General features: G+C 45.2%; 1 protein-coding gene across 3 annotated transcripts in view; it reads left to right on the top strand.

Moving 5' to 3' along the window:
- Positions 1 to 23,815, top strand: part of GATB (glutamyl-tRNA amidotransferase subunit B) — a 57,177-nt gene that overhangs the window by 14,003 nt on the left and 19,359 nt on the right. For 2 of the 3 annotated variants that reach the window (XM_033086953.2, XM_033086952.2), the window contains exons 3-9: positions 5,258 to 5,371; positions 9,173 to 9,371; positions 10,756 to 10,878; positions 15,419 to 15,532; positions 16,593 to 16,677; positions 17,962 to 18,006; positions 22,567 to 22,756. In XM_033086953.2, coding sequence (XP_032942844.1) covers positions 5,258 to 5,371; positions 9,173 to 9,371; positions 10,756 to 10,878; positions 15,419 to 15,532; positions 16,593 to 16,677; positions 17,962 to 18,006; positions 22,567 to 22,756 — 870 coding nt within the window. Of the gene's footprint in view, positions 1 to 5,074; positions 5,157 to 5,257; positions 5,372 to 9,172; positions 9,372 to 10,755; positions 10,879 to 15,418; positions 15,533 to 16,592; positions 16,678 to 17,961; positions 18,007 to 22,566; positions 22,757 to 23,815 lie in introns of all 3 variants that reach the window. The other variant, XM_033086954.2, reaches the window with a different exon arrangement.

Raw genomic sequence — 23,815 nt, 5'->3', positions numbered from 1 at the left:
ACTGTGTGCTTTGGGGGATGGAGTCTGATCATAACTAATGGAAATAAATTTGGGAAATTATTAGCTCTTGATTTATTGTATGTACATTCTGTAAATGCATAGCTCCAGTTGGTCCTTTCTCTGTGTGTGGGAGGATGCCAAGGCAGAATGATGCAGAGCAATAATTACTCATCTATAGTATTAGACTGAACAGCCACAATTACACCACGACTAAGTACATATAAGAGTTTTCTATTTTGATGTTTAACTTACGATTGCATTTCAAGGAACCATATACTGCACTAATTTGATACTTTTAACACAGCTAGAATAGTAAGACTGAGTATATCCAATAGTAGAAGCAAATCAGAGGGAGATGAAAGAGGAGTACTTGAAAATGTGATTAGATTAGTGTCTGGTGTACAGAGAGCTGGCTGAGTACATTGTACTACTTCCTTCTTTCAGAGAGTTTGAATGAAAAGGAGCTAAAATCGAGTGTTTCTTAGATAAAGAGTCCTGTAGTTAATCTGATTAATGCTGATTTTTTCATGATTGTAAGTAGGACTGAGGGTCTTAAGAAAGCCAGTGAATATTAAATTTACTTTATTAAAATGTGTAACCTAGAATCAAAAACTTCACAAATTTCTGGGGAATTGTTTTGATTTTACTGCTTTTAGTAATATTTTAGTAATATTTTCTTCTGTAAGATAGACTTCCTGAGTGCAAATATTATTGCAGAGGTTTGTTTTGTTTTGTTTTTTCGTAAAAGGTAGCAAAAATGAGCTTTTTCCTTTTAGAGTTATTTAGATATTTCTTCTTTTTTCCCCCCCAATTATCCTACATAAAACTTATTAACAAAACAAGAAGTTGCATACCTGCCGTCTTTAAAATCTGAACATGGCAGTTTACTAAATATGGGAACATATATCTTTATGTAAAGGGGGTGCCAACTTTCTTTAATATATTACTATAAGGACTAAACCTGTTGTTAAGTAAAAAGCTGTTAGAAGATTGGTTTTTGGTTGGAATTTTTTGCTGTTGAAGGTATTGTGTATAGTTTTGAATAGCTATTGAATATTGTATTTAAAACTAAGGTCTTGACTAAACTGAACTTACAAATAAAAGTTTTTAAAAGGAGCCTTTCCACTTTGTAGTATAGATATAAAGAATAGACAAGTAGCAGAAAAAGAGAGATCTTGGTTGGACTATTCTTCCATTCCTTTAGTGCTCAGTTACTGTGGTGCTGTAGCAGGAGACCGCAGCTACAAGGGAAATGGTGCTGGTGTTGTGATGCCATTTTTAAGGTTTTTTGTAAGTTTCCAATACAAACAATTTACATTTCCTTTTGTATAGCTGTCTAGGATTTTCTTCAAATACTGGAGGGGTGCGTCTGATTTAGAAGAGCAGAAATATTGAAGAAGTCGTTATAGACTATTGTGTTTTGTCCATAGCTACTGCCGGAACTACACAGCTTGCTTTCACTTTGCTAACAGCAGACTGGCAGCTTGTCAGTTCAAGCCAGTAATTTAAATCTTTGGTGCTAGTCAAAGCTGTCAACTAAATAACAGCTTACTGCAGAACAAACTGGAGGACTTTACTCTAGGTCATTAGTATGGGAAGTTTCACATACTGAATTGATGTTTATCACTGCAGATTATTTGAAGAGCAAGACTTGTTTAAAGGAAAGGTAGTAATTTGCTTAAAAAATTCTGCTTGGTGCTTACAGCCTTGGTCATGGCAGTGTGTAGGAAAAGTCACCTCAAACATGAAGCAATATTAGATAAGTTTTGATTTTTGAAGAAGAAGGTCCTCTGGTTGGGCTTGAGTTGTCTTTTTTTAAAGGCACACAGAGCAGAGGAAGCAGATTGGCACGGTAGTCATCTCAGTGTGCCATAGCAGGAAAGATCTGCTTTGCAAGGCCTTCTCTCACCACTGAGATCAGTGAAGGAATAGTGTGGGAAGTTGAATGAGTAATGGTACGTATAGAATGATATGGCTACTACGATCCACTGCACTGGGGACACATACACATCAGAGTTAGCTAAATCTTAGTAATACTACATAAAAAATAATCAATACTTCATGTTTTTATGCTAGTTTTTCCCCAGAGCCGCCAAAATATTTCATCAGCAGTAAAGCAAAGTACACTCTCAGGTTTAAGTAATATATATGTGGGGATTGTTTCTTTCACCTCAAAACAGTGTTATCCCTTAGGACAATGAGTAAGATACACATTATCCTGTTTGAAGAAAAATTCAAGAGCAATGAGGTGCTATGAAGCTTTCACTAATTGTGACTTGGGAGCTGGGTTTTGACTTGTTTGCTGATTACAGTCAGTCACAACCCATCCACTGTCAGGAATTGTAGCAAGATACTGGTTCACTGCTTTGAAGCAGTGTTTTGAGTCTGCCAGTCCTTATGGAGGCTTAATGGGTTTCTGGTGGCCAGTTTTTAAAGGACTGACTGGATGAGCAGGATTGTTAGTAAGAGGAAATTTGCCTATGTATTTAGAAATATGAAGATATTTTAAACATTGAACTGTTTGACTACTACTGTTATAGAATTCCCTAAACAGTAAAAAAAACTGTCTGTTCTCTCTGGAAGCATTTAATTATTGAAAACAGGACCATCTACTATATAATGAACTGCAGTTATACTCCTAAAATAATATTTTGTAGTTACCAATTTTCTTTAGATTCAACTCAGGACAAATAGTGTGCATTTTGCTGTGGATCAGTATTTCAAAGAGATTGTTCTTCCTTTTTTCTTGTCTAGAATTTGCTTTATGTATCTCTTAAATTTTTTAATAAGTAAAATACGCCTGAACAGATTATGTGTTCTAGTTAGCTGTATATAGCTACACTAAAGATCTGAAAGTTCCCTTGTTAAATGTCTTAAATATTTAATTTCTTTTCTGTATAAGCAGTTTTAAAGTTTTTGTTACTTGAAGAGTTATCCATATCCTCTCTTACTCTTTTGAGTTTTTAAAGCTGAATGAGTAAAATAAAGAGATTTGTTTTCTGGCTGAAGATGTGGGGTAATGGGAAATGTACAGCTGCTTAATATGTTTTCAGAAATCAGGCTGGAGAATATAAAAAGTAAATACTGTCAGAAACATGGAAGAAAACATTATTTAAGCCTTTTATGTTCTGGTCAGTGCAGATGAAGTAATGTACATTCTTTTACATAATATGCTCCTTTAATGGTCCTGCTGGAAATAGACTTCTTGGCAGTTGTGCAGTGCAGAACAAGACGGATGAAGTTCTGTTCCCATTTCAAAATGCTGTAAGACAAATTCAGTATTTTTTCCTTTTCAGTCTCATCCATTTGATGTTAGTTAAATGAACTGTTAAATTAATGAGAGCACATCTGAAAAAGCCCATCATTTGTCAGTAGTTTTTGGAGTAAAATTTTCTTCCTTTTCTGGATTTTTACCCTGCTGAGGAAATGGAAGGGTGTAGTGGTGAGAATGATAAGTCTATGGTGGAAAGCTGCATTTAACTCCTTTATTTCTTTGTGAAGATCTTGCTGAATCACATGGCATTCTGCAAAAACCTTAATCAAATGGGTTTCTTGGATGCTGGAAATGTATATACAGTAATTTCACGAATACAAGCCGCAGCAATTTGACAAAAATTTTGGTGGAAACCCGGAAGTGCGTCTAATAGTCGGGGGCGGCTAATATGTGAATAATTTTCTGACATTTACAACCCCAGACGTGCCAACCAGAGTGCCGAGCCAAGCACCTGCCAGTAAAAGCCGGCATTTCGCAATTGTTACAGTGTTACCGTGTTGCCCTGGCTTCCTGCAGGCAGTACGGGGGGTGGGGAGAGAGGCGGGAGAGCTCTCTTCTTCCCTCCTCTGCCGCAGCCCAGGGGAGGGGGGGGGGGGGGGGCGCCGCCATTGCCGCGGCCCAGGGAGCCGACGGGGGGGGGGCGGGGGGCGCCACCATTGCCGCGGCCCGGGGAGCCGACGGGGGGGGTGCCGCCGTTGCTGCAGCCCAGGGAGGACGGGGGTGGGGCGCGCCGCCATTGCCGCGGCCCGGGGAGCCGACGGGGGGGGACACCGCTGTTGCCGCAGCTCCGGGAGCCGACGGGAGCCCTGCGCAGCCATTGCCGCGGCCCGGGGAGGGGGGGGAGAGTGCGCATCGCCATTGCCGCGTCTCGGGGAGCGGACGGGAGCCCCGCGCAGACATTGCTGTGGCCCGGGGAGGCGGGTGGAAGCGCACGCCGCCATTGCCGCGTCTCGGGGAGCCGACGGGAGCCCCACACAGCCATTGCCGCGGCCCGGGGAGGAGGCGGGGTGCTTTGTCCGCGCCCGCCGCCGGCACCACGGGCGCGGGAAAGCTCCGTCCCCGCCCGCTGCCGCTGCCGTAGGAGTGGGGGAAGCTCCATCCCTGCCTGCCACCGCGGGGCAGCGCCGACCCGGGGTGACCAAGCCCAGTGGCAGCGGCGGCCGGCCCCGAGCAGCAGCACCAGGCTGGGCCACCTGGCCCCGTCAGCGGCCCCTAGCGGGCCGAGCCTGCACAGCCTTAGCTCAGCCAGTAAACCCCGCCCTCCCACGGTTCTGTTACTAATTGCACGCGGGTCCTCGCTGCGAACGACAGAACGGCTTATATTCGGGTGCGGCTTATCTATGGACAAAAACCGAAATATTTGCCAACACCCAGAGATGCGGCTTATACTCAGTGCGGCTTGTATTCGTGAATTTACTGTACTTTAAGCCATGGGATCAACTGCTGTCTTTTGAGTTCTGTTTTAGCAATGTGTGCAGCATTTCATCCTGGCTAAGCACAGCATTAAAATCTATGGTAATTGCAGATACTCATAAATTCACTGTGGTTCTGTGGTTACAGGTGTTCTGAAGTGTTGTACTGTATGGCATTGAAGTCCCTAATGCAAATCCCCTGTGTTTCAAATTCCTACTATGAGCTAACAGGTGGTTACAAGTCAGTTATCATGTGCTGTGATTTGTCTCCTGTACCCTCAAAGATTCAAAAACATTGAATGTTTGCAAAAGTGGTAAGCCAGATGAGTGCACACCTCCACATGTGGTATGACAAAATGACTGAATAGCTTGTTTTTTCATCTTAAAGCTTTGCAGATTTATAACTTCCACAACTTTAATGATGAATAAGAACTACCCACGCAAAGAAAGAGATCTAATGGTGACTGAAGGCAAGTGAAACTGAATATATGCTCCTTATAAGGCAGTGTGTAGGAGACATATTTGTAACATACTGAGTGTCTGAGCAAAACCATGTGTCATGTTTCCTTAGGTTCTTAATAGGAGATGTGTAGAAGCAGCAGTGATGACAGGCCTGGCTCTCAACTGCCACATAAACAAGAAGTCCTTGTTTGACAGAAAACACTACTTTTATGCAGATCTGCCTGTAAGTATGTGGTATGGCTGGTCCCTCCTGGGCTGTAGGAAGGACAAGTCTGGAGTACAGATGGCAGTAGGGGAGGAGTGCAGAGATGCCTTTTCTGTTTTCAGTCAGTGCTCTGCTCATCCCAACAGGATGCTGCACTGTGCCCTGATGGAATAGGCGACTGTACCGTGGTGCCCACTGATTGGATATAATTATTCTGATTGCTGACTCCTTACTTAACTGCACAATTCCAGTAGCCTAATGTAATTGGATTGGAGCTGGAGCAGCTTTGTCTCTTAAGTTGTCCATTCCTAGTGTTTTGTACTAATTTTCTCTTAGGGTAAAATCAATCTGATAAAAGTCCTTCATTTAAAGTGAATGTATAACTAACACAGGCTCCAGTGGAATAAACACAGTAATGTCTTTTTTGTGTGTGCTTAGGGACCTAAAAATATTTAATGTCCCTCCAAAACTTTCCCAGTCATGGTTCCAATAAATAAAAAACCAAAACAGCCGAGAAATTGAGTCTTTACAGTGTCATTTGTTGGTAGATTTCATATTGTGTAGAAGGTATCACTGGAAGTCATTGTGTTTTGCTGCATTTCATATGGGTGTAGAAATATTGAAGTAGTTTAAGAACCTGACTTCTGTCCTTGCAAGATACAGCAGTGTTTGAGCCTTTTTTTAATTTCTAATGACATTAAACCTTTCTAACTTATTTTTGTGTGAGCTTGTTTGTACTGAATGTTCAGTTTAACACTAATCTGTCAAAGGGAGGAAGCTATTTTTAGTTTCTGTGGTATTGGGGTGAAGATTTGATGACATTAAAATAAAATGTGTGGGTTTATTTATTGGGAAAGATCAGGCATGTTACCTTATCTTTCCTTTAAGTGAGGAGTCTCAGACATACAGAGAAACAGAGTGGAAGACCTCAGATCCCAGATGAATCTGAGGAGATTCATCTGAGTAGAGATGCTGTTATTTATAACCAAATTACTTTCTTTCCCACTCTTGTTCAGGCATTGAAAATATTTTAAAGTTACACAAACCCTTTTCAAATACGGTTGCTTCCCACCTTAAAAAGATAATTGCAGTAATTTCACAACTATAAGGCACACCAGATTATAAGGCGCACTTCCAGGTGTCGGCAGATTTCTGAACTTTTGCCAATATATAAGGCGCACTGGACTATAAGGCGCACTTTTTTTTTGCAGCGAGGATCCGCTGCCGGTTTCCCCCCGCGCGGTTGCTGGCCAAGGCCCCGCCTCAACCTGACAGCAGCAGCACCACAGGCTCGCCTGCACCCAGCAGCCGCGGTGCCATGGGCCCCCGGGCTCGCCTGCACCCGGCAGCCATGGGCCCCCGGGCCCCCCTGCACCCGGCAGCTGCGGCGCCACGGGCCCGCCTGTACCCTGCAGCTGCGGTGCTGCAGGCCCACCTATACCCGGCAGAAGCAGCGCTGCGGGCCCCTGTGCTTGCCTGCACCCAGCAGCCACAGGCCCCCGGGCCCGCCTGTACCCAGCAGAAGCAGTGCCATGGGCCCCTGGGCTTGCCTGCACCTGGCAGCCACGGGCCCCTGGGCCCGCCTGTACCTGGCAGAAGCGACGCCGCGGGTCCCCGGGCTCGCCTGCACCTGGCAACCACGACCCCACGGCCCCCCCTCCATCTGGCAACTGTGGCCCTGCCGGCTCCCCCTGCGGCTCGTGGCTCACACTTCCAGGTTGGCAAATTTCCAATCTTTGTCCGTATATCTGGATCTGGTGCACTGGACTATAAGGCGCACTTCCGGGTTCGGGCCAAAATTTTAGTCAAAAGGGTGCACCTTATAGTCGTGAAGTTACTTTATATTATAGTTGTCCACTGGAGACCTGTATCTCTGAAGAGATTTCTGGTTTTTATTCTAGGTTGGGAACTTGTGGGTTTTCTGTGAAGTTGCTATAATTTTGATTTGGTTTGTGGGGATAACTTTGCAAATACTTGTTAGCCATTAAGCGACCCTTTTATTGGGAACTGTGCAGTGACCTGCTGGGAATGTGAAAAGCAAACTTAGCAGTTTGAATTGCCAATACTTTTTTTTATCAAGTAGAGCTATCTTAAAGCCCATTTCAAGACTTGAAGGGAAAAAGGTGAAGTAGAGGGAAACAACTGTGACTTTCAAAATTCCTTTACACATCGTGAAGAAACATCAAAAACATCACATACAATTTGTTGACAATTTACCTTTTGTGTTTACTTTGATAAACTGAAATCACTCTCATATTCTTGTGATGTCTGCTGCTATCAGTCTGCTATATGGGTGAATGTTGTTTGGGTGAGAATCCACTTCCATGTGTCCAAGAGAGCAGTTGAGGTGGAAGAAAACTGTAGGACTCTGCAAACATGAGTTACAGGATCCTCTGGTCACATTAACATGGAGATTTGGTCAGTGAAATGCTGACACATTTTATTAGCTTGAAACATGTAATTCTGGCTTTTTACTGTCTGACTTCTACAGTTTAAGCACTGACCATAAACTGCCTGACCTGCATTTCATAGTGAACAGTCTAGTCAGGAACCCTCTAATAAGATACAGAGTTTAGGCTAATGAGCTGAATAAAACAGATAAATCCTGCTCTTAGGGTCGTTTGACAATGGGATTATTGTTACTTCTGAAAACGGGGCTTTGGATAGGAAATGGGATTCATATTATTTGTTGTCACTCAATATTTCAGGCTTAAAAAAAACATGTTAATGAAAACTTTTAGGAGATGAAATTAGTATAGTCTGCAGAGAGTAATTTTATTTTTCTTACGGTGATTATGTCTAGGAGGTCATGCACTTCACTGCATATATTAAATTGGGGTGTTGACAGGACCAGTCCATTGTTCTCCATTCCAGTGCCCTGGATTTCACCATCTCTACATTTTAGAGTAAACTTGTTGTCCCTGCAAAATATGCAAATACTCCTCCCAAATAATTTGTGTCTGACAGACTACAAAAAAATTTTAACCTCTAGTGCCATAGGCAGATGAGGAAGGAGGAAGCAAAGAGTGCCCCACCTCAGCTGATTGATTCACTCATTGATTCCCACCTCACCTTAATTGATTCACTTCTCTATTTTTATGTCACTGCAGTTATTCCAATACCTTGTCACTGGCAGCCACTGTTTTGGCCAGCAATTTCCCCTTTGAATGGAGTCACAGGCATGAGGTGGGGTTAGCCTTATGTGGGGTTTCAGTGTCTTATTTAAATTGCTACATTATTGAAATAGAGTTTTTCTCATTTTCTTGATTTCCACTCCTCCACCTTCTCTCTCCTCCCTTATAATGAGTACAATTTGGAACTGAGGGGGATACGTAGCCTGTTAGGAGGATGAGTGATAGTCCCAGCTTGGGGATGGATGTACAGTTACTGGTTTCAAACAAGATGTAATATGATTATGGACCACAGGTGTGGAGGAACCTCCTCCAGTCCATTTCCTGCCCCAGGGCGGTATCAGAGATGTCTGTCATTCTTGGCAAGAGATTGTGCAGCTGATTATTGCTTATTTCAGCATTAGTATGGTGTTGTATTTTGTCTATATTGAGGAGTCCTCCTGTTTTTTCCAAACTTACAGCTTCTTAGCATTATGTTGAATTCCAGACTCATCTTCCAGCTTGCTTCCTTTCCATCTAAGCAGAGTAACTTTTTGAATTTACATGTGCATGTATTCTCTCCACTTGTATAGGTCACTATGAAAGATGTTGCATTTTCAATTTTGTTCTTAGTCAATTATATTTGCACTTCGTCTGCTTTCTGAAAAGTGAATGTTTCAGTTGCATATAAAGCTAATTTTGTTGACAGGCTGGCTATCAAATCACTCAACAAAGAGTTCCTATTGCAGTGAATGGAAGTCTGTCATACAGTCTCTGCATAGACAACAAGATGAGCCAGATGGTGACCAAAACTGTGAGGATTAAACAAATTCAGTTGGAGCAAGACAGTGGAAAAAGTCTCCATGATGACGCAAGGAGCCAAACCCTTGTGGACTTGAATAGGGCTGGTAGGCTTGGATTATTTTCCTATTTTTCTCCTCCTTTTGGGTTAGGATGGGTCTTTAAAGGTAAATAGATGACAGGAAACAGGCAAAAAATGAAAAACAACTTTATGGCTCTTTCCTTGAAAAAATAATTAATGAAAATTACTATTACACTTGAAACAGATGAATACTTGATTTCTTTAACGGCCAGTAAACCTTTCCCATTTGCTGTTGGTTGATGGCAATTGGCAGTAACAAGTTAGAAATTCCTTGGCTCCAGTTTGCTCAAAACTGTGTTAGTCACATAGACTCGCTCAGCTATTTAAGCTTAGCACTGGATGTGTTACTAAAAAAAGTAAAATATAACAGGTCTAGTGAATCAAGTTTGTGTATAGAAAGAGCAGCTGTTGGAGTCTGTTGGTGCATGAATCAGACATTTCTTTGAATTATTAGCTTTGAAGAAATGTAGGTTTTCTCTTCTAACTTGGAAATTGTAAATGGAGTGATCCAAAGGAGTGGACAATATCGGCAGCAACGCATGGGCAGCAGCCTGGCTGGCCTAGCCTAACTGGGATGAAGTACAGTAATTTCACGACTATAAGGCGCACCGGATTATAAGGCGCACTTCCGGGTGTCGGCAAATTTCCAATCTTTTTCCATAGAGAAGGCGCACTGGATTATAAGGTGCACTTTTTTTTTTTGCAGCGAGGATCCGCGCACAACAGAGTAACCAATATGTAATGGAATCGTACGGGGCCACACAAGCCCCACCGAACTGCGCAGCCCCACGTGGCTCGGCTCGCTGCTCGGCTCACGGCTTGCACTTCTGGGTTATCGGCAAATTTCTGAACTTCTTCCATATATAAGGCGCACTGGATTATAAGGCGCACTTCCGGGTTTTGATCAAAATTTTAGGCTTTAAGGTGCACCTTGTAGTCGTGAAATTACTATACTCTGATGTCCGTTGATGCTGAGGGCTGTGGCTGCTCCTTGAAAGCTAAGTCCTAAAGCTAAAAGTTAGATTACATCTGTTTGCAGCTCTACCTGCTCCAAAATTAGTTTAAGATTAATAAATTTGCATCTGTAATCCAGTTGGCTTTAAATGAGAGTCCTTCTAGAGAAAGGCAAAAGAGGAATAGGTCCTTCTGATCTACATGTCATCAAAGGGTAGAGGGTTGTCTGCAGTTTGTCTGTTACTTTAAAAAAACAGCAGGAAAAGGTTTTTTTTAATAGCTTTTTGTCTGCAGCTAGATCCATTGTGACAGTTACTAAATAACAAATGAGAGTTTATGTATTTTTATTATTATTTTTAAAGAAACCTAAGTTCTTTCATGTGTTAGCCATTTGCATTCCCGTATGCCAAGATCAAAAGCTATTGTTGAAAATCTCCTGTCTCTTTCCCATACAGGAGTCGGTCTCATGGAGCTTGTCATGGAGCCTGATATGTGCTGTGGGGAAGAAGCAGCTGCAGCAGTCAGAGAGCTTCAGCTCATTCTGCAAACGCTTGGGAGCAGCCAGGCAGTCATGGCAGGTACTGAAGGGAGAAATGCACATTCCCTTGTCACCAGTAATTCTCTGCATTTGCAGGAGTTTTGCAGCTTTTGGTTATTTTGCTCTGTGATTGCTTATAATGCATAGACCTTTCTAGCTGTTGTTTTTACAATCCTCAGTCTGTCCTAATGTCTACCATGCTTATAGACCTGTCTTTGTCTGCAGACCTTTTGCTATGCTAGATGTTACATTTCCTCACGTAATAATTTACAGGACAATGCTAGGCAGGAAGAAACATCCCCAGGGCTTTTGCGATGCTTCTCCTCATCTCTCTCTATCTTGCTTGCCACAGCACTGCAGCACAGAAGATGTGTAGCAAGGATTAATTATGGAGTATGGAAGGGACAAAGGGATAAAGTAGTGGGAGCATGGATCATCTTCTAAGTGTCAGGTCTCAGCTGGTCATAAAATTGATATAGGCAGTAAACTTGTGCTGGTCATGGATGAGATGGAGTAAACAACAGCATGTACAGAAATGATTGCTGGGGTTAATTTTAGCCAAGATTACCTGTCTTTCTGAGGCCACTTTCTTTTGCAGGAAACGTTGCTTCTGGCACGAGCTCTTTTTGTAATTTTAAGGCCCCAATTTTCACAATCGGTGATGTGCAGAAACGTAGCCTGCATTCAGCCTCCTAACTGTAAGATTCAGGTCATGCTGTTTTTCCTCAGTCTTAATGTTGCCAAAATTTATAACCAGCCTATGATTACAGGTAGTATATAGCAGACATCTGCTTAAGAATTTAGAAGTGATTTCAGGCATTTATCCCCTCCACACATATCCACAATTAGCAGCTGCTTATTAAAGTTCACAGTGTAAGCTATATTTTTACATGTTGCAGTTGACCTCACTGTCTGGCTACAAATTCAATCCATTATACAAGTGGGTATCTCCTGGAAAACTGAGTCAGAGTGGTCCATGCATCACACAATAAATGGGATCCAATAAATGTTGGCTACTGATGCAACTTTAATTTAATGTAGCGGGAAGTAATAATAGTTAGACATTATCTATTTCTCTGAATCTTTTCTCACACAAGTGTCCCACCTGTCAAATAAAGCACGGTTGTCAGTATTAAGCAGCCAGTTTGGATGTTTCTTCAAGGGCCTTCATGAGCATGCACATATACAATCATTTTTCACTACTGAATTTGGCCCTAAGATTGCTATTGAAATTACATGGTGATATCTTTTATTGCAGGGAGATTTCTGACTTTATATGAGAATCCCAATATTGGATTTTTCTTCCAGGATAGTTAGCTATAAAAGTATTTGAATTTTTTTTTTTTTCTTTCTAAGTGAAGGTTTTAGGGGCTTTAGCGTTAGTGAAGACATGTGCCCAGTTTTATCAGATGTTATTTCGTTAACAACAAACAGATGAAAAGATCCTTTTATTGTAAAGCAAAAGAAAAGTAAGCTGGGCTTAAAGAAAAAAAGCCCTTTTTTGTTTGTTTCTATTTTTTTCTTTTAGGAACTTTCACAGCCTGGGTCTTTTACTTATGCCTGGTTAAATTCATTGTCTGATCAAACTGACACCTACATCCACGTATAAACAAGTTACATGTCAAATGAAGCAAGGGCAGGACAAAACTACTTCTCATTTGGAGCAAGTACAAGTTTCACCCCAAAGAGGGAGCATATGCAAAACACTTCCCTTGAAAGAGATGTTGGGTCATTCCAGCATCTTTGTCTCATTTGCATATCTGCCAAGGCTCTGTGAAGACAGAGGAAATTAGCGTGCTGTCATCCAGCCTGTTTTTACAAATTGTACTAAGGCCTCCCCAGTCAATTTAAATCTGTTGATCAGAATGGGTCCTGAAGATGTAGTGTCTTCGCAGTTTCAGCTCTGGGCCATTTTGCACTCTCATTTATAATCTATAATATTATCATGCATCCAATCAGTAGTCATTTGTTTCTTTTTGTCTGTAATTAAAATAAGAAATTTTAAAAAACACAGGGAAAGGCTATAGATGTTCACTGTGTAATATGGGGAAAATAATGTTTCTTAACATTCCAGGATGTAGTATAACCTCTCCTGTTTGTGTATTCTCAGCACCTGATAACTGTGGCAAGCCTTTTCTTCCCAGAAGAGATGTCTTTAGAGGGACAGTACAGTAATTTCACGACCATAAGGCGCACCGGACTATAAGGCGCACCTTCCAGGAACCGGCACATTTTGCAACTTTGTAGATCAGATAGGGTGCACCAGACTATAAGGCGCACCTTTTTTTTTGCTGCGAAGATCCGTGCCGCACACAACAAAGTAACGAATTAGTAACGGAATCCTGCAATCGTGGAGTTTACTGGCAGGTGCTCAAATTGGAAACGTTTTAACAGATTGGTGTAGCCTTTAAACGCAGTCCCAAGCGCACTCCCCGTGCGCAGGGCCCGGCACTCCCACCCGTCCCCGGCGCCGGCTGCTGAGGCGGGGCTCGGGGTGGTGGTGGTTCGGAGCGGCTTGGGGCCATGGCCGTGGCAGGGGCCGGCCACGCTGTCTATGGGGCTGGAGCGGCGGCGGCCGGCACTGCATTTGGGGCAGCTGCGGTGTCACTTACGGGGCTGGCGTCGCTGTTTACGGGACCGAGGCGGCGGAGGCGGCCGGCGCTGCTTACGGGGCTAGTGGCGCTGTTTATGGGGCCAAGGCGGTGGCTGCGACCGGCGATGTTTATGGGGCCAGTGGCACTGTTTACGGGGCCAAGGCGGCGGCTGCAACCAGCACTGCTTATGGGGCCGGTGGCGCTGTTTACGGAGCTGAGGCGGCGGCTGCGACCGGCGCTGCTTACGGGGCCAGTGGCACTGTTTATGGGGCTGAGGCGGCGGCTGCAGCCAGTGCTGCTTACGGGGCCACTGGCGCTGCTTACAGGGCCGGTGACGCTGTTTATGGAGCCACAGCGGTGGACGCAGCCAGCGCTGCTTATGGGGCCAGTGGCACTGTTTACTGAGCCACAGCAGCAGATGCAGCCAGCGCCGCTTACGGGGCCAGTGGCGCTGTTTACGGGGCCAAGGCGGCGGCTGCCGCCGGCACTGCGGCGCTGTTATCGGCGTTTCCCCGCAACGCTTTCTCTCTGCTTTTCAGCGCTTTCCAGCGGCGCTTTCCCACGGCGCTTTCTCGCCACTTCTTGGAGCTTTCTCACGACGCTTTCTTGCCGCTTCTCGGCGCTTTCTCGCGGTGCTTTCTCGCCGCTTCTTGGTGCTTCCTCGCAACGCATTCTCGCTGCTTTTCGGGGCTTTGTCGCCACTTCTCAGTGCTTTCTCGTGGCACTTTCTCGCCACTTCTTGATGCTTCCCCGCAACGCTTTCTCGCCGCTTTTCAGCGCTTTCCCTCGGCGCTTTCCCTCGGCACTTTCTCACCGCTTCTAGGCGCTTTCCCGTGGCGCTTTCTCACCGCTTCTCGGCGCTTTCCTGCGGCGCTTTCTCGCTGCTTTTCAACGCTTTCTCACGGCGTTTTCCTGCGGCGCTTTCTCGCTGCTTTTCGACTCTTTCTCGCGGCGCTTTCCCATGGCGCTTTCTTGCCGCTTCTCGGCGCTTTCCCACGGTGCTTCTTGGCGCTTCCCCTCGGCTGCGCTGCTTCCCCTCGCTTCTCCCTGGCCGGCGACCACTCCGGTTCCTGGTTTCCCCCGCCCAGCAGCCGCGGCTCCTGCGGTTCCCGACTTCCCCCGCATGGCCGCAGCTCCCGCAGGTCCCGGCTAAGCTCGCAGCTCTCACTTCCGGGTTCCCAAATTTCCGAACTTTGCACATCAGATAAGGCACACCGGACTATAAGGCGCGCTTCTGGGTTCGGGGGAAAATGTTAGTCAAAAGGGTGCGCCTTATAGTCATGAAATTAATGTACTTAGATTATGATTTCCTTGTGGTTGAGTCATTAAAAAATTTTTAAGGACATCAGTCCATTTTGGACTGAGAGTGCATGATACTTTTATATAAAATTTTGTACAGCTTTTGACACCCAGGGACATTTTAGGAGGTAAGATTGAAATTTCCTGAAGGAGAGGAAAAAATTATAAAAAAAATCCACTGCTTCTCACATTTTGTCCTTAAGCTGTAAATTTCCAAGAACTCCATAGTAACTCTGCTCAACATAACTTTACATTTTTGTGTTTCATGCTAAGATAGTATATATCCATCAAACTGTAATTCCAAAAGATATTTTTGTGCTGCTTTGAGAGGAATGGAAGCTCACAATCCACCACTTTGCTTGTCTAATTCTGCCCTTTATTTAAGTGCTGTGAATCAGAAGCTCTTTTCACTGTATGGTTTAGAGGATCAATGCTGCACTGCACCATGCAGTTTTCTGAGAGGAATTATGACCAATAATTTAAAACTATTTTAAATGATTCAAGGCAATACCTTGAGATGGAATCACAAACAGAAAGCTATGATGAAATGGTTGTTAGTCCTTTCTGAACATAGAGAAGTCTGCTATTAAAGTTCTACACGTAACGTGCAGTTTATTAATGCATGCCAAGGTTTTCAACTCTAGTGTACAGGGCAGACTGTTCTGTTAATAAATTTTCCTTTTACAGAGGGTCAGCTGAGAGTGGATGCCAATGTTTCTGTACATCACCCTGGAGAGCCTTATGGAGTGAGGACTGAAGTGAAGAATATCAATAGCATACGATTTCTGGCAAAAGCAGTAGGTAAACAGTGATTGCTTCATTACAAGGGCATTGTAGGTATTTTGTGTAGTCTGAGATTAAATGTATCAGGCCCCTGAGTGCAGTAATTGGCCTTAAAAGCTCTGACAAGCTTCATCTGGGTATCTCTTCTATGTCCCTTGCCTGTGGGTATAGGAGTCCCATTTAGGCTCAGGCTGGGGCCTTCAGACCTTGCCTGGGTGGCTGTGTCACAGGTGTACCAGTTTGCTGTCCTGTCTCCTGAAAGACCTTGGACCTGTTCTGTAGTCTTTTTCCCAGGACTTAGCTCCTTCTGCTTCTCCCTGAGCTCCCTGAATGGGAGAGGAACTCAGCTCATCCCCTCGCTTCAACAGAGGACTCTGTTAGGTAGCACCTGCCACTTCTCATGCTCTTCAGACTAGTGGGACTGCATCAGACCATGAGGGCATGGCCTGGGCTTTGGTCACCCTTCATTCCTGGCTTATCCCTCTTTATGGAGCAGTCCCACTCTTGCTGCTCCCTGACAGAATAAATCTTAGTATGGGATACTCTGGGAAGACCAAGCATGTTAGTCTGCAGGTTTTTTGCAGTAAAACCTCTCTCTGCAAGAATGAAGCAGGTGGTTCAGCGCCTGCAAGTACTAAAATAGCAGTACAATGGTAGCAGTGGTTTTGTGTCCTCCAGTGGAGGTGATTGCTTTCCACTGAGTGGTATGTGGTGTGTGTGAAGTTCAGATGCAGCTTGGGTATGAAGGAAAAAAAAAATTATTGTTACACCTCCAAAAGAAAACTGAACTGGGTGACTGCAAGGTCACCATGAATGTATGACTTGACTTCAGTGCCTAGGAGAAAATGGTTTCTATTTAAAGGAAATGAAAGCAGAGAAGAAAAACACACAAAGAAAGAAACAGTGCTGGAGAGAGAGACAGCGACTGATAATTCTGCCCATAAGTACTGCTATTGATTTCATTAAGTTTAAAACAACTAAGTCTTCCGTTATACCGTAGCAATGAGAAATGAAATAGTGGAGTGCACTAATCAAGTGTAGTCTAACAAGCTTACTCTGTTTCTTTTATTACTGTCAGACTATGAAATACAGAGGCAAATTGAAGAACTTGGAAATGGAGGTACAATTTCGAATGAAACAAGAGCTTTTGATTCCAAGCTTGGGTAAGTTTTTGTTTTGGAGTAACATAGAAATAGCTACTTTAGAGTGCCCACATATACCTAGTGACATGATCAGGAGCCGTAATACAGTGTTGATCAACTTCTGTCTTCTAAAGCTAATGTTCACAAGTATAGTCTCCTTTAGAGAGTACAGTAATTTCACGACTATAAGGCACACCCTTTTGACTAAAATTTTCCCCGGAACCTGGAAGTACACCTTATAGTCCAGTCCACCTTATCTGAGGGACAAAGTTCAAAAAATTTGCCTACCCAGAAATGAGAGCTGCGAGCCGCGGGGGGAGCCGGCAGGGCCATGGCTGCCAGGTGGAGGCGGGGCGGAGCAGTGGCGGGCACGCCCCGGACCCATGGAGGCGGGACGGCCCCTTCACAGGCACCCCCCGGCCCTGTGGAGGTGGGACGGCCCCTCCAGAGGCACACCCCAGCCCCATGCAGGCGGAGCCGCCCCTCCAGAGGCACGCCCCGGCCCCCTGCAGGCGGCGCCGCCCCTCCAGAGGCACGCCCCAGCCCCGTGCAGGCGGAGCCACCCCTCCAGAGGCACTCCCCGGCCCCGTGCAGGTGGAGCCGCCCCTCCAGAGGCACCCTCCAACCCCGTGCAGGCAGGACGGCCCCTCCAGAGGCACAACCCGGCCCTGTGGAGGCGGAGCCGCCCCTCCAGAGGCACTCCCTGGCCCCGTGCAGGTGGAGCCGCCCCTCCAGAGGCACCCCCTGGCCCCATGGAGGGGGCACGGAGGGGCAGCGGCCATAGCCCAGTCCCGGAGAGGCGCCACGAATCAGCGGCACGCATGCCCCGACCCCGCCGGGTACAGGCGGGCCTGGGGGCCCGAGGCACCGCTCCTGCTGGGTACAGGCGGGCCCGGGGGCCCATGGCTACGGGGTTGAGGTGGGACCTCGGCCAGCAACTGTGCGGGGGGAGCTGGGGGCGGAGCCTCGCTGCAAGAAAAAAGTGAGTCCTGTAGTCCGGTGCGCCTTATATGATCTACAAAGTTGCGAATTTTGCCGACTCCCTGGGGGTGTGCCTTATAGTCCGGTGCGCCTTATGGTCGTGAAATTACTGTAATTTAAACCTGAGGCCTTTTCACAACAGTTTGTGTGCTGCATCAAGCAGCGTCTGTGAAAATGACTGCCCTCTTACATGCACTTGTTCTTTGAAGTGGTAATAAGAGACTCTCCTAATCTTCATGAGAAAGAGGATTTGGGTTTTGGTTTTGCAATAAAACTAATTCTGTGGTGTATCTCTTACCACATCTTGTTTTGTTTTTATTTCAGATGCACAGTACCAATGAGAGACAAAGAAGGAAAACAGGATTATCGGTATTTCTTTAATAGACTTAACATTTCATGAACTGAGAATTTATTAAATTTCTGAAGTGTAGCCAATGTACAGTAATTTCACAAATACAAGCCGCAGCAATTAGACAAAAATTTTGGTGGAAACCCGGAAGTGCGGCTAATATTTGGGTGCGGCTAATTTATGAACAAAAATGTGATATCTGCCCTTACCTAGTATCATACCAGTCCAGTCCCGAGCCAAAACAGTTTGAAATCCATGATTTCCCGTTGTTCCGACGATGAACCAATCAGAGAACAGCTTATTGCCTGCCTGTGGATGGTGGCGTTACTGAGGGGCGGGGGTTGTTATCGGGGTGAGTTACCTCGGTGAGTTTCCTCGGCAGTTCGATAAAAGTGTGTGATATTTCTCTGTACTTTGTAAAGTGTTTTCAGTCTTGTGCGGCTGCGGGGCTAGCTGGGCTCGCAGGGAGAGGGCTGGGGGAGCCTCTCGCCCCGCAGGGAGAGGGATGAAGCAGGCAATCGGCTCGCAGGGAGAGGGCTGGGGGAGCCGCTCAGCCCGCAGGGAGAGGGGTAGAACGGCCACTTGGCTCGCAGGGAGAGGGCTAGAGCGACCGCTTGCCCCACGGGGCTGCGAGGGGTGGAGCGGCCGCTTGCCCCACGGGACTGCGAGGGGTAGAACGACCGCTCCTGTGCCAACACGGAGATGTGGCTCTGCTCGGAGCTCAGCTGCCTGCCCGCGCGGCTGAGCGGCTGTTTAAAGGCAACGCAGATCCGTTGGGAGTGCTCGCAAAATGACCACACTATTGTTCCTGTCTTTTTCAGCTTGTAAATAAAGGGTGTGTCTTTTTTCACTTGGAAACAATGTTTCCGAGGTCAGCAGTAAGCCAGTAAGCCCCGGCGATCCCGCGATTGTGTTACTAAATGACGACTTTGTGAAGGTTCGCGGCGAACTAAAGTGCGGCTAATATTCCAGGTGCAGCTTATTTATTGACAAAGACATCAATGTTGCCAACACACCGGATATGCGGCTTATACTCCGTGCGGCTTGTATTCGTGAATTTACTGTAATAAGGATGTAAAGTTAGTCAGTACAATGAGTATGTGTTGGAAGTTTACCTTCCACTGGAAGGGGCAGAGACTTATCACAATCATTGCTAGTCTGATCAATTTGGATCTGGATTTGTGTCTCATTTCTGATAAAACCCCTGGACGAATCCCAAAGACTAGGCTGGAAGTACTTCAGCTCAAAGTGGGAAGGTGGAAGGTTTACTGTATGGCCAGTATAAGTGTACCATAAGGCGCACCAGACTATAAGGCGTACCCCCCGGGAGTCGGCAAATTTTGCAACTTTGTAGATAATGTAAGGCGCATTGGATTATAAGGCTCACTTTTTTTTTGCAGCGAGGAGCCGCATGGCACGCAACAAAGTAACGAATTACTGGCAGGTGCTCAATTTGCAAACATTTTTCAAAAATCGGTGTAGCCTTTAAACGCAGCCCCAGGCCCCCTCCCTGTGCAGCGGGCCCTGGCACTCCCGCCCACCCCCAGTGCCGGCTGGCACGGCTCACAGCTCCCGGCTCTCACCGCGCGGCTGTGCTGCATCCCAGCTTCCCCCTGGCTGGCGGCGGCGGCGCTTCTCGCCGCTTCTCGCTGCTTCTTGCAGCTTTCCCATGGCAGCGCTGGCGACGCTTCTTGCCGCTTTCCCGCAGTGGCAGCGCTTCTCCCTGCTTCGCGCCACTTTCCCGCAGCGGCGGCACTTCTCGCCGCTTTCCCGTGGCGGCGGCACTTCTTGCCACTTCTCCCCGCTTTCCAGTGGCGGTGGCGCTTCTCACCACTTTCCCGTGGATGCGGCGGCAACACTTCTCGCTGCTTCTCACTGTTTTCCCGCAGATGCGGAGGAGACGCTTCTCCCCGCTTCTCCCCGCTTCCCTGCGGCTGTGCCGCTTGTTGCCACTTCCCCGCGGCGGCGCTTCTCACCGCTTCCCCGTGGTGGTGGTGCTTCTCGCCGCTTCTCGCCACTTACCTGCAGCCGGCGGCGGTGGCACCGCTTCTCACCCATTCCCCCCGGCTGGCAGCCACGCCGCGTCCCGGCGTCCCCCTGCCCTGCAGCCGCGGCTCCCGCGGTTCCCGACTCAGCTCGCAACTCGCACCTCGCACTTCCGGGTTTGCAAATTTCACACATTGTACATTATATAAAGTGCACTGGACTATAAGGCACACTTCCGGGTTAGGACCAAAATTTTAGTCAAAAGGGTTCACCTTATAGTCGTGAAATTCCTGTGTTCTTAAGAATGCCTGACAAAAAACATCAGAATATTCTGAGTTCAGCATTGTACCTGCTTTAAGTAAATACAGAGGGTAGCGATTTTCAGCTACCTGGCCCTGCCTCTCCATGCTTAGATTCTGTGATCATAGATGACAAACACTTTTGAAAATCCTAGCTGATATTGAAATATATCAGCGTTTCATGGGCAGATTTCTACCTTGAAGTTCTTTGCAGACATAATGAAGGTGCTGCCTTGCTAAGTAGTTTGCCTTCCATAAGTGCGAGATGACAATCACTGAACCATAAAGTCACCCAGGAAGGATTTAGCTGTAGGGCTGAGGGACAAGGCATGAGTCCTGTTGGAAAGTGCTGCTGCTGGGAACAAGTTCTGAGGCAATACTGCAAGGCAGCATTAGCTGCTTAGGGTCATCATAGTGCCAATCTTCCCAGTAGTTCCCTGGCTTTGTTTCTGTCCTGTTTTGAAAGACAGGTGTCTGCTAAGAAAGGCAGGAGGCTCTCTTTGAAATGGAGAATGTAAATCCTCTCCCTCCAAATTATTATAATTTTGAAATTGAGGGATTCTTAGGCAAATTGGAAAATTGAAATAGAAATACAGTATTACAAACAACAAACCCAAAACACTGACAGAGTCAGAATACAACCTGATACCCCATCAGTCAGGGTGTTGGTAGCAGTCCAATTAAATAGTGACTGCAGTCCTCCTGGAGTGACAGATGTGATTCAGTTGAAGCAGTGGTCCTGTAGAAGGGTACAGTTTTCCTCCATAGGTCCAGTGATGATGTGGAAAGGTCCGGTTTTCCTCTGGAATCCAGTGGGGAAAAAGGCTGCTTTGGTGTTCCAAATCTCAGTTTTTATCTAGGTAGGAGAGGTTTGGCTCCTCCCCTGGGGTGGAGCATCTCCCAGTGGGATGATGTAATTTTATCAATCTTGCAGTGGAACTCGGTGGCCCGTTAACAGCTGATATCTTCCTGGAGGACGGATGGGTCGAGGAAAAGTTAAAGAACACTGCCCCACCTGGTTTTAACAGATGACCCTTTAGCAGAGATAAGGATATAAGGATCACTGCCCCATCTGGTTTCAACAGATGGTGATAGAATACGTACTTTTGGTCACATCCTGTATTGCAACCTAAGACAGCATCCCAGAGAACTTCCTGTTACTCCCAGAGTTCCCTTTCCAGCAGGAAACTTGCAGTTCTGCAGGAGAACTTCAAGAGCCTCTTAGCTTTGTCAGCTCTGTGTTCCTGTTAGATCTTATATTCTACCACTGATCTTGCTACAGCAGAGCAACCATTTTGAAAATATCCCAAAAACTTTGAATTTAAATCTACTTTTTAGATTATATTTTTGTAGAAATGCAGCAGTGATCACTTTGTGAATTGCTTCCTATAGTATGGGCAGGCATGAGGCTTATTTTAAAATACTAACTTGAAAAATGCAAAAGAAGATTCATTAAAACCTAGACAAAACTGGTAAGTCTAAAATATTTTAAAAAAACACCATGAAGATTATTACTAGTACTAGGATTATGAACAGTATTGAACTGTAAACCATGGTTTTTAGGGTTTTTTTGTAACTTAGTGCTGTGCATGATACATTAATGTTAAAATCTATGTTTAGGCAGATTTTAAATAGAAATCATTATAGCCCAATGCCCTTTATTGTGTGGTTTTGAACCCCTCATTTGATCATGTAAGAGTGAAGTTTCTGCTTCAATCACAACTATTTGAGACATTTGAATTGGCTTTCTCTTTAAAGGGTGCCTTTTGTTCTGTGATAGCACCCTGCTGAGGACAGAAACTTTGCTTTTAGCACATGGTGAGATTTTATCAAGATTTTTGCAGTTTTGGTGGAAAAGGTTACCACCTGCCCAGATCACTCCTAGCAGCTGGCTGTCAATCCAAGTTCTTTTCTACCAACCCACTCCCCTTTTTGTCCAAGTCTATAATTCATGCTAGATGCCAAAAAGACTGGGCTGTTTTCATATCTTTTACTGTTGATATTGGGACTTTTTATTATTAGTTTTGGAGCAGAAATGTTTGAATTATGTATTATGAACTCTTTAACGATTGTTGGGAAATTCCTAAAGAAAAAAAAAGTAGAGACTTTGCAAGTTTGGGGCCTGATCTCTTTTTGCTTTCCAGTGATAAACCAAGTCATTAATTTTTGATATTTTGTTTAGTTAAAAGGGTGATACAACTTTCCGGGAAGTATAAACTTGTGATATAAAATTTATTCCTTGTTTTCCTTCTGAGTGAAAATAATTGTAAAGGAGTTTTTCTTCATTTTTACTAGGTTCATGCCAGAGCCAAACCTTCCCCCATTGATTCTGTATGATGCAAAATCTTTGCCAGCTAATATGAACCATCAGCAAGTGATAAATATTGACTGGATTCGTGAGAGACTTCCTGACCTCCCCAGTGTGAAGAGAGAAAAACTTGTTGAACAGTATGGAATTCTTCCTGAACACAGCTTCACCTTATTGGTAGGTCTATAGATCAAGTGCTAAAATAAACCTAGAAACTTCAAGGTTGCACAGTTCTTGAAAAGATTTACAGATGTCATATTAACCAGCTGTCAGTCCTTATGAGTGTTCACACTAGGAAGTGTGTCCAATACATACTTCTTACCATGGAGGCATACCATAGAATGGTAGAAAAAATGAACCAGACACAGTATGCCAAGAAATGTTTCTCACACATAGTGCAGTCAAATAACTGGTACATAATAGTGATCCTCTCTGTCTAGACATTGATGCACACCTAACTGACTGCAACAAATGTGCAGCTTCTGGATACAGACCCTTGTCTACAAGTGTCTGCTCTTTAGCTCTGCTGCAAGGCTGGGCACATTGACCATATTTAATAAACACAGATCAAAATCCAAAATCTAAAACTTTCAGTCTAAATATTTCAGCTTCATGTGCTCCTTGACCTGCCTTCCACATTATTGGAAACACTCCCACTCCTTTCCCCCAGATCTATTCCTAGGGAAATGTACCAAATGGTTGCCCAGTATGAACTTTGACCTCATAGTGCAGTTTATCAGGGATAAGTTCAGAAGAGGAGATGACAAGAGAAACAATATGGCAAATATAGCTATAAATAAGGAAGTGAGAGCAAAATCTCATAAGTCTCAAAATTATTCTACAGGAATATGAGCTTCTTAAATGCAAACTGTCATCTCTCTTTGCCAGTGGTGACTCTGGAGAGGAAGTTCATATACTCATCCAAGATTAGACATTTCACATAGCCAGCAAGCTAGGAGAATGTCTTGCTTTGTGTCTTGGGTTACAATACAGGGTGTGATAAAAGATCTATTCTATCACCATCTGTTGAGGGTGGGGGTGGTGATGCTTATCTCCGTGGGAGATGTCCTGCTAATGGGCCATCCATTGAAACCAGGCAGGTTCTTTATCTTTTCACAACCCATCCTACCTCCAGGGAGGTATCTTCTGCTAGTGGCCCATTGAGTCCCACTGTGTGACTGATTAAGTTACTTCATCCCATTGGAAGTTGCTCCAGCCAGGGGGAAGGGCCCAACA

This window comes from Catharus ustulatus, unplaced genomic scaffold, assembly GCF_009819885.2.
Source record: "Catharus ustulatus isolate bCatUst1 unplaced genomic scaffold, bCatUst1.pri.v2 scaffold_84_arrow_ctg1, whole genome shotgun sequence".
NCBI lineage: Eukaryota > Metazoa > Chordata > Aves > Passeriformes > Turdidae > Catharus > Catharus ustulatus.
This window is presented reverse-complemented; position numbering and strand designations above follow the sequence as displayed.